The 10,230-nt window shown below is 38.2% G+C and overlaps 1 protein-coding gene across 1 annotated transcript; it reads right to left on the bottom strand.

Annotated features, from left to right (window-relative positions):
* Nucleotides 1–4,262: 4,262 nt before the first annotated feature.
* Nucleotides 4,263–7,219, bottom strand: LOC124129134. Its single transcript, XM_046492630.2, has 3 exons — nt 7,087–7,219; nt 6,469–6,523; nt 4,263–6,195 (listed from the first exon to the last, which is right to left on the bottom strand). The coding sequence occupies exons 2-3, from the start codon at nt 6,496–6,498 to the stop codon at nt 5,368–5,370; spliced, it is 858 nt and encodes a 285-aa protein (XP_046348586.2). The 5' UTR covers nt 6,499–6,523; nt 7,087–7,219; the 3' UTR covers nt 4,263–5,367.
* Between the last annotated feature and the right edge of the window lie 3,011 nt (nt 7,220–10,230).

The following is a 10,230-nucleotide window of genomic DNA, read 5'->3' as shown; positions in this document are numbered from 1 at the left end:
ATGGCTCTACAGCGATGTTCACAATCGCAATATAAGGGTAAAATGCAGGAGTGAGCTTTGTCAAGAAATATAACACTTGTTAACTCAAGTTGTGTGTTGTAGGGTTGTTGGGTATCTCTGTTTGCTGGCAGCAACTAGTAGATCTAAGGTTGCATTTTATGAGCTGTTTCGGATACTGCCCTAGGTTATCCTTGATTAACACTGGTTAACTCAGATTGACTCTAATCAACCCCGGTTGCCAGAAATGTGGTTACCTCAGTTGACTCAAGTCACTCTATTTTTCATAATGGAACACACCTACTTTTTTATGGATTACAACCACCGTATTTTTTATATGGGAAAAAGGAAATTTCAAGAAACTATCACCTGGTAAAAAACATGTTCTTTCTTGTATTTTACATCATATCTGTGTCCACTGTATTCCCCGATTATTTTGTTATATTCTGTCCGTTATTTCACCGATCGTATACACTTTCATAAGTAAACCAACGATGCCATTTTTATCTCGGGGCGGTATTTCCATCATCTTCCTGTAGTAGCGGGTAGCCATGATGTACTCCTCCATCTGTTTACGCTCTTCAGTCTTTGGCTATGACTTGGTCTCTTTGATTGATCAGCTAACAACAAATCCACTGTATGTTTCTTCACAGGAATCGGTAGTTCTGATTATGATTAAAATATATTTTTACTATGAAACACCCCACTTTTACACATAAACACACAAGTGCCACCAGTGCCACGAGTGCCACGAGTAATAGGCGATAGTAGTTGCACTCCTTGTGTTAAAATATAGAGATAGGGGGATGCTTGATTGTGAAAAACCATTCGACTTTATTATCATTATCAGAACGTCCTGGGGTTTCCTTTTTAATAAAGATATTGTGTGCATCTCAAGATTAGTGGCTGTTGTGTATTATTAAGTCCAATATTTCGTTTCTTTGTTTGTTCTTCAATGCCGCAATCCGCAATATTCCAGCTTTTTGTTGGTGGTCTGTAAATAATCGAGTCTGGACAAGTCAATCCAGTGATTGATATCATGAGCATCGATCCATGCAATTGTGATTGCCGATTCGGATGGTCCTTAATTTGTCTTTTGGCTGGTATGTATATCATCCTCATCACAAAGGGTTGACAATAGAAAATAAATAAAATGATTTTTGTTGAGTACACAACTGATTGGGTGTTTGTTGTTTAACAACCACCTTTTTTTACATCTGATGACATTTTGTATTCGCATTTCCAACCATGATAACATGTGGTTTTGGTTGTCTAACTGTGTCTAGAATTATTCGCAAATATACAATAAGCAGGTGCTCCTCATCCAGGTGTACCTGCGCCAAGAACAACATCTGATGTTCCTTTTGATGCAATTGTGCTATGTCATGCCTAAACAGAAACAACTTACCTACCTCTCCAGAAGAGAAGGACTCTGACGGTGACTTGAGGTGACATTATTTCACAGCCCTTAACTCTGTGATGTAATTTTTATATACTTCATAATACTTCAAGTATTCACATATGTTGTTATTCACTCAAATGATAAACTAGTAAAATGCTCGGACAAAAGTGCAGTATATCTACGATTTTGAGCGAAACTATGTCAATTTTAATTGTTATCTGACTTTGGGGGTGGGTTGGTGTCGCTAGAGAAAATCGCTTTCAATATATCATTTGTTTTATTGTTAGGGGTCAATTTACCACAGATCTCAGTGAATAATGTACATCATTTAAAAGACAATGTAACAGCTTTCATATGATATATTACATGACCATGTTGAAGAACTATATTAGACCCTGATTTTGAAAACAGGTCAAAATGGCAGCCTTCTTGAAATTCATGATGGCCACCATAGATGTTCATAGAAAAACTTGAAACATCATTTTTCTTTATCATTTTATTATTTGTGTGTGTTATAATTCCACTACATTATTATAATCTACCACCATATCTCAATAAGCAATTTTTGGTCAAAATTTGTTTTAGGGGGTGGGGTAACATTGTATACAATATCTCAGCCCCTTTTTAATATATTTTCATTTTGTTTCCTGTATAGGATAGCACAATGGACTATGCAGATTTTGATATGCAGTTATAGTGTTTGTATTGCCAAAATCCAATGGAATTAATGTTTTACCTACTCACAAGATTTGAAAAAGAAGAAAAAACATTTTAATCAATGTTTTCACTGAGAATTAGAATAACAGTTAAATGAAACAAACTGCTTGCCAAATTCATACAACCGAACATTCAACCTATGATCAAAGACATAATTTGGATAGTTTAATGACTTAATAAAAATGTTACAGCCAATTTTGTCAAATTATATGCATTTTCCCTTCAATTTAAGTAATTTTGACCCCGTGAAAATTCACGCACACACTTGCAAGCTTAATACCAAATGAAAATTGTGTACAGATACCTTTTTTATGCAATAGAAAAGGTTTAAGGTATACAGGAAAATGCCTGTCGTCAGAGGTGATAATGGGATCAGGTGGTAAGACTCGCTCACTTGCTTGATGCATGTCATCGTATTCCAATTGCGTGGATCGATGCTCATGATGTCAATCACTGGATTGTCTGGTTCAGACTCGATTATTTACAGACCGCCGTCATATATCTGGAATATTGCTAAGTGCGGCGTTAAACAACAAACAAACGAACAAATCATTAGTATCCAATCAGCTGTTTAAGCCTTGCCCTTACTGAACGTTCGGATGCATTAACAATTATATTGTATAAGTATCACAACATTTGATGACTATAGCCTCTTATCGCTTGGCTGAAACCATTCCATCGATGTAAGAATCTGCATAGAAACGTCGCTAAATGCAGTAAACCAGAAGTTGTTTTCAATAAAGTTGTATGTTTACTTATTTACTCACCAACTTCGAGAATGCCAAAAATGAAACGTTTAGTAAACACTTAAGAATTGAACGTCAGTTTGCATGGGTTCATTGAAGTGTGAACGATTTAAAAGCGCTGGTGAAACTGTGTGAACCTCCGAGCTTACTTTGTAGTTTACTGGTCTCGCCGAATAATGTCGTAACAATGTTTGCTTAAATTTAAAGTCCTCTGGTTTCGCCGAAGAACATTGCAACAATGTTATTTTGTCGGTATTTGCCGGTTCTCGGTCACATGCGTTGCCCCACTCATACTCAGTTACGCAAAGAAAATAGTTCTTTGAATATATACAACATAATCTAGTAATATGTCAACATAATTTCATTCTCGATACAAATTGACAAACAATATTTGGGATAAAACCAAATCTTGAAAATAGGTTACAGGAAGTTGAACAAAAATATAAACATGACCTCGATGCACCGAGGCGAGGACAGCCTTCAAGGGCGGATTTATATATGACGTCACATAAGTTTGTAAATAGGTGCATTTCGAGTCGAACGGGAGCATGACTGAGGATGAAATTTATACTTACTGCTGTTGAAAATGAAGTTTATGGAGCAGTTATGGAAAACAACCCGACGCGTGAACCCTCTCATGGCACTAGCAAATTGGGAATATCACCGATTTATGAATGTGTTGCTTGTGTTTGGATAATCGCAAACCAATTCGGACGATGCGGAATGGACTGGTGGGGATTGAACCGAGTGCTCTGAAACGTGTGTGTTTTGTGTTAATTTTCAACGTGAGGGTGCTATATTTTGAGTTTGGGATTTGTCGCGTGTGCTGTAATACTTTGCGTAGCTGGTGTTTCTTGTCACCTGAGATGGACCTACTGTATGACCTGATGCCAGCTTCATTACTGTGCCACCGCTTCTCGGCCTATAATGCACGGAGAAGGTCGGCCAACTCAGAAAGCGGATTAGTAGATATATCTAGATTTCTAATTCCGTCTAAGGATATTTACTCGTCTCCGATGACCAATCGATAAAACAGGTAGGCAAGTTGTTGGGTTTTTTTTATTTAAGTTTCTTTCCTTACCTTTTTATGTTTTATGGTTTATCAAAATCCATTTTGTTCCCGATACGATAGTAAATCGGGTTTTAGTTTGGGATTGATCAGAAGCAGTCGCGTTTGCTCTGTGTCAGCGGCCACATCTGAGCAGGATACGACATTGTTTTCATTGGTGCTAGATTCCTCTCATTTCCGAAAACAAGACATCAAAGTCAATATCGCTCAATAAATTAATTTCGTTCACCTCAGTAATTTTACAGAATTAATTTTCTTCACTTGCGTTCTAAGTATTGAAAGATAGCCATTCCATATCCAAATCACCGCAAGGACAGCCAGGCGACATCAATCACCAGAACCAAAGCATTTATTTATTTATAAGTCATGTGAAATGTTACAACACCAGGCAAAAATACTAAATTAAATATATTGCTGATAAATGCTGGGATTTAGAAGAAAATAGAAAAACGAGTTGATCGTAAACACCGATCGAGAATTCGGGGAAACCCCGGAAAGTAGTTCTGGCAAAAGTTCACAAAAAAAGTTTGCAAAAAAAATGTGAAAAATGTTACGTGTGTGAACTCCAAATATCAGATCACGTGACTACCCTTTCAGCCAATCAGCATGAAAGAAACAGTGTAAACTTCAAAGTATGAAATTATTACAGTTTGAGCTAAGCAAAATATTATTATTTATTTCATATTTTTTAATGTTATATTCCAAGTACAGACACACATTAAAGAACAAGCCACGTGATAGTGCAACATACAGCAAGCATTACATATTCAGATAAATATAAGGAAAGAATAATAATAATAATAATAATAATAATAGTAACAGGGCATGATAACTGATGGTAATACAACGAATATACATGTATGTATATATATGTAATTATATGTATTTATTATTTTTATATTCCCTGTGATTTAATTGAAAACCTACCGACCTCAGAAATAGTTGACATAAAAAGGTACATGCGTCCCAGTGAAAATATTGACGCCTTCTCTTGCGTCCATTGACAGTTTCGATTATGAGAAGAAAACATCACCAGGTTAGGTGACTGTTTTCACAGACCGAGATACATTTTCAACCAGACAAATATAAAAATATTGGATTTTCAGTGACAGACCACAAACACAAACACAAAGTAGTCAGTTTCTAAAAATATCCTACGTACGAAATCCTCATTTGCTGTGACTAAATCCTCACATGGGACATACACACCAAAGAGAGGCACCTCTCAGAATTGAAAAAAATTATTCTCATGAGCTACATGTATGACAAAATTATTATGTTCTCTAGACTGCTCAATAACGTTTCACCACACATTCCAATTTTCTAAACTTCTTAAAACAAATAATGCTAAAATATGGTTGAGTACTATATACATTGCAGAACTAAACAATGAATGTATAAGACACATGCTATGCTGAGACCTATGACGAGGGTCCCTAGGTACCATCAGGAGGGACGTCAGGTTCTCTCTTGTGTGTAGCACCTCCAAGTTTGTTGTACGTGTGTTCCACTTCATCGGCAGACGGTTTCTCTCCGAGCTTGGTGTAGGTGTCACCTGATTTCTTCAGCAAGATTTCGTATGGTTCCGAATCTCTAGGTCTTGTATCAACATTCGTGTTTCCTAATCGGTCATAGGTATTCTTTGTATCAGTCGTAGTTGCAGCCCCATCAACTCCAAGTTTGTTGTACGTGTCTGCAGGTTCCTCGAGGACTAAGTAATCCAAAGATGGCGCATCTGTGTCCGTTAATTCAGAATTTCCAGCCTCAGTAGTGTCCCCCAGCCTGTTGTACTCACTGTTGACACCAGTCGTAATAGCAGTAGCACCATGCCCTAGTCTGTTGTAGTTGCCTTCAGATTCCTCCAGGAAGAAATCATCTGCACCTGATCCGCTGTTCCCAGTGTGCCCGAGGCGAGCTTTGTCAGGGTTAGTGTCTCCCAACCTGTCATAGGTATGCTTAGCATCTGCTTTGGTCACAGTAGCATTTCCCAGTGTGTTATATTCTCCGTCAGGTTTGTCAGCAGCATGCTGTGGTTTACGTCCTCCCTGTGGGTCCATCCCATGACTTGCTGTTGTCACAGAACCCCCTCCTGCTGCCCCAGTGATGTCATCTGTAATTTCAGTGTAGTCTCCCTGGTCGCCAGACTCTGAGATGATCGCACACTCGCCAGTATCAGATCCTACTGAAGTCTTAACTACGTCAGGGACAGAGGAAGACTTTTCATTTGCTCCTTTCTTTTTGTCTTGTGAGTCGCTGGTGTGACCCTAAGGATAGAGGTATAACCCAATTAACTACTTACATATAGTTTATATATTATAGCAAGTTCAAAAAATCAAATTTTCATCCGTTGTGAAAGAATAGAAAAAGAACCCATTGGCAATTTACACTTAATGTTGTTCTTGAGAAAGTCTCAATCAGAAGGCGAATATGTGAAACAATACATCTATGGGAAGAGCGTAAAGATTAAAGGTTTTTGAACTTTACACGTGTAAAGAAAACTTGTATGAGGATTATAACTGTATTGAATCTGGACGTACTGGGCCCAGGTATGCGTGAGTGTCTGCCATCTGTTCTCCGGTACTTTCTTGATGTCTGTGCAAAGAATTACTTCAGGCAATTAAATGCAGTCAAATTACAATATGTACAAGCATTCATTCATAAGGTAAGTTTTGGTACCCGCGAAGATCCGGGTTAGAACTGGTCTTCTTCAACCCATGTTTGTCGTAAGTTGCTACTAGCGGGATCAGGTGGTCAGGCTCACTGACGTGGTTGATGCATTTCATCTTACCCCAATCGGGTAGATCGATGCTCATGATGTCAATCACTTTCTTGTCTGGTCCAGACTCGATTATTTACAGACCTTTGTCGTACAGCTGGAATATTGTTGAGTGCGGCGTTAAACAACGATCAGACAAACCTATAATGTTCGTGATCACCTGATCCTAATATCAGTCCCATTGAACTAGTTTAGGGGTCCAATTTATCCAATACAAGGAAAGAAAACAGTAATTACAGTACAACTAAATGATTACAGTTCCACCCATCTCCTACACGAAACGTGTTAATTCATGCAGCTGCATTCCCTCTGTTGGAACATTAATTGTTGACGTAGCAGGTTGTCTTATAAGCACCTGTGTGAGCTCATACGTCCATACCTTCTACTTTTGCGACACACACGCCACAGCAATACGACGACAGCAGTGATGATGACTCCGCCGATGAGACCTCCAACCACTCCTCCGACCAACGTTTCTGTATTTTTCGAAGCTTTATGCTCGTTTGTCGAGGCTCCAGGCTCGTTTGTCGAGGCTCCAGGCTCGTTTGTCGAGGTTCCATGCTCGTTTGTCGAGGCTCCAGGCTCGTTTGTCGAGGCTCCAGGCTCGTTTGTCGAGGTTCCAGTCTTGTTGCCACCTTAAATGAACGTCTACAATACAGGTTTGCTCTTATTTAAGGTGGGATGGGAATTTTTTATTTTTTATGATTATCTTTTCAATGTGTTAATAATTCCGAAAGATTAAAAGTACCGATGTAGTGGCGGTACAGCAAAGTTCACTCACTTTCTGACGATAGTTCATAGTCGATGTACATACAAACATTGTTTAAAAAACATAAAGTAAATATAATCAAATGTTTAACAAAGTTATTTTGAATCTAGACAACTTGAAATGATTACTTTCTACAAACTTTGCTTAAAAGACATACAGTAAATACAACCATATGTTTAACAAATTATGAATTAGGTCAAGGAAGTAGGTGGTTATCGTTTGTACTATTCATTATAGAAATTTCTGATGTGATCTGTTTAAGACGAGTGTAATATTCCCTATTTTGAGAATGGGGTATACTTTCACTATGGTTTAATAAATATATATATTTGCAACTGATGTGAGATTAAATTCTATAAAAATATATAATAATCCACCCGTTGAATAAATAGAACGAATAAACTTCAAGAAATTATTGAAAATCAAAGAAGCCCGACAGATCCCTATGCAAGCGAGGAGTACCTCAAGAATTCAGTAGGAAGAATCTTAACCTGACGATGCATATTCGAGAGTAATTGTATGATTGAGTGAGTTGGGTTAAACGCCGCTTTGAACAGTATTCCAGTTACATCACGGCGTGTCAGCTTAATGTGGGAGGAAAGCCCGAAGTGATGCAGGTCTTAGACGTTTACCATATGCACGGGTATGGTGCTGACAAATCTAGAAACATCAACGGGGCGAACCGGGATTGGAACCCACAATCATAGGTTTCTGACGAGACCTATTGGGGTAGATATGTAAATTCTTAATTGCATATAGTTACTTTAAAGTCATACTAAGATCAAATAAAGACGGAAGATTAGAGCCAGATTTCGAAAGACACATTATCATTTAATAGTCAAAGCGCAGTCACATCTTCGAACATGTTATTATTCATCGCCAACCGGGACTGCTACTGTCCAGATGTTGTTCACACGTACAATGATGAATTTGAAATACGGTTATATACTCACAGTTGAAGTGTACAGTTCGAGAACTGCAAGAGACATACGAGAATTAATAAGCAAGACATCTTTGATAAATATGTAATACATGTGATGCATATTCAATAAACTTTGAAGACAGTATACGTATCCCAGTTGCGTGGATCGATGCTCATGATACCAATCACTGGAATGTCTGGTCCAGACGCCGTCGCGATTAACTGTCAGATGCGTGTGATTAGTTATAGATATATCCAAGACCATTTTCAACCCCCCCCCCCCCCCCCCCCCCCCCCCCCGAATGACAGAAATTATTTTTCATCCGCAAATATTGTTCACAATAATACTAAAGGATTATTTTACTTACTCATGGCTGAATTAAATGTCTGGTGTGCAGCAATATGACTCATCATATGTACACGTACAATCTGAAAAAAATATTCATATATACTAGTAGTTATATGGCAGTGTAATGTATTGTTAAACAATGTTGTAATCTTATTACATTGTTCAAATGAGATTCGGTAGAAGTTCGTAGCATTGTGTTTTGACAATATTTAATTAGTTGTCAGGAATGTATTACTTTCGAATGTGAGCAGTGGTGTGGAAGTTACTATATTTAGATCCTTTTTGGCGTCAAGTTTAATCTAGAATTTTCTTAGATAGCTAAACCGGGCCAGCCATATATGTAATTTTCTACGAGGTATTTAGACTATACAAGTTGGGCAAGATTATGACAATCACGTCGCACATTACATCAAGACGAGGTTTTGTGTGAGGATCATAGCTTCCGCCCTGATTATCAAGCCTGGGCCTATTTTGGAAACTTGCCCACTGTTTCTGCTCGGTGAATATTATTACCACTGCTATTGTATTTTATACTGCCATTGTAATCGTACTGAGAATGAATTTTGCACTCCCACCTCTATAATGTCGTCTGCCATGTGTATAGTCTTTGCAGCAGTTTGTACTGATTTGTAAACCTAGTGTATGAGTTTATTGTACGTTGTTAATTCAATATCATTTCTTTGTTGTTTGTTGGTTTCACACTGACCTTATAGATTTATGGGTAAACTTATTGTTACAATTTGGAAGCGGACACAACAATAAATATAAATATAGATGTAGTATTAAAGTATAGGGGGCACGGGTGGCCCAGTCGTCCAAGGCGCCGCGATTCGCTGTGCAGAGTTGCGTCACTTGGGCATGCCAGAAACCTATGATTGTGGGTTCGAATCCCGGTTCGCCCCGATTATGTTTCTAGGTTTGTCAGCACCATACCCGTGCTCGTGGGTTTCATCGAAGTGGTAAACGTCCGAGGCCTGCATCACTTCGGGCCTTCCTCCCACATTAAGCTGACACGCTGCGATATAACTGGAATACTGTTAAAAGCGGCGTTAAACCCAACTCACTCGCTCATATATATGAATATTTCATATGTGACTGTTTTATATATGGAAACTGACTATTAAAACTTAGATTAGTTAGTGTAAATGCAAAATGTTGAATTCAGATAACATCAAAATTCCTCTTTTTTCATGTGCTTTGATGGTGCTTACCTGCATCACCTAAACAAAGTCCCAGCTCATCAGACTCGCCACTGAAATATATAGGGTCATGTTTGCTAGCCCTATATCTATAAGTTTCAACTAAAACATTTTACATGAAGGTGTAAAGATCATTTTAATTATACCAAAGAAGGCTATGTTTATAAACTAATGCAAACCGTCCACCTTCTCGAAGTTGGCAACGATGTATCACGTGATTGGTTCATGATATACTCGAAGTTATGGGCTCCTGATACATCGTAAGAGATCGTGGTTGCTTGGCG

Source organism: Haliotis rufescens, unplaced genomic scaffold (assembly GCF_023055435.1).
Source record: "Haliotis rufescens isolate VD_foot unplaced genomic scaffold, xgHalRufe1.0.p SCAF_23, whole genome shotgun sequence".
Lineage (NCBI taxonomy): Eukaryota > Metazoa > Mollusca > Gastropoda > Lepetellida > Haliotidae > Haliotis > Haliotis rufescens.
Note: the sequence above shows the minus strand (reverse complement) of the source record. Positions and strands in the feature narration are given on the sequence as shown.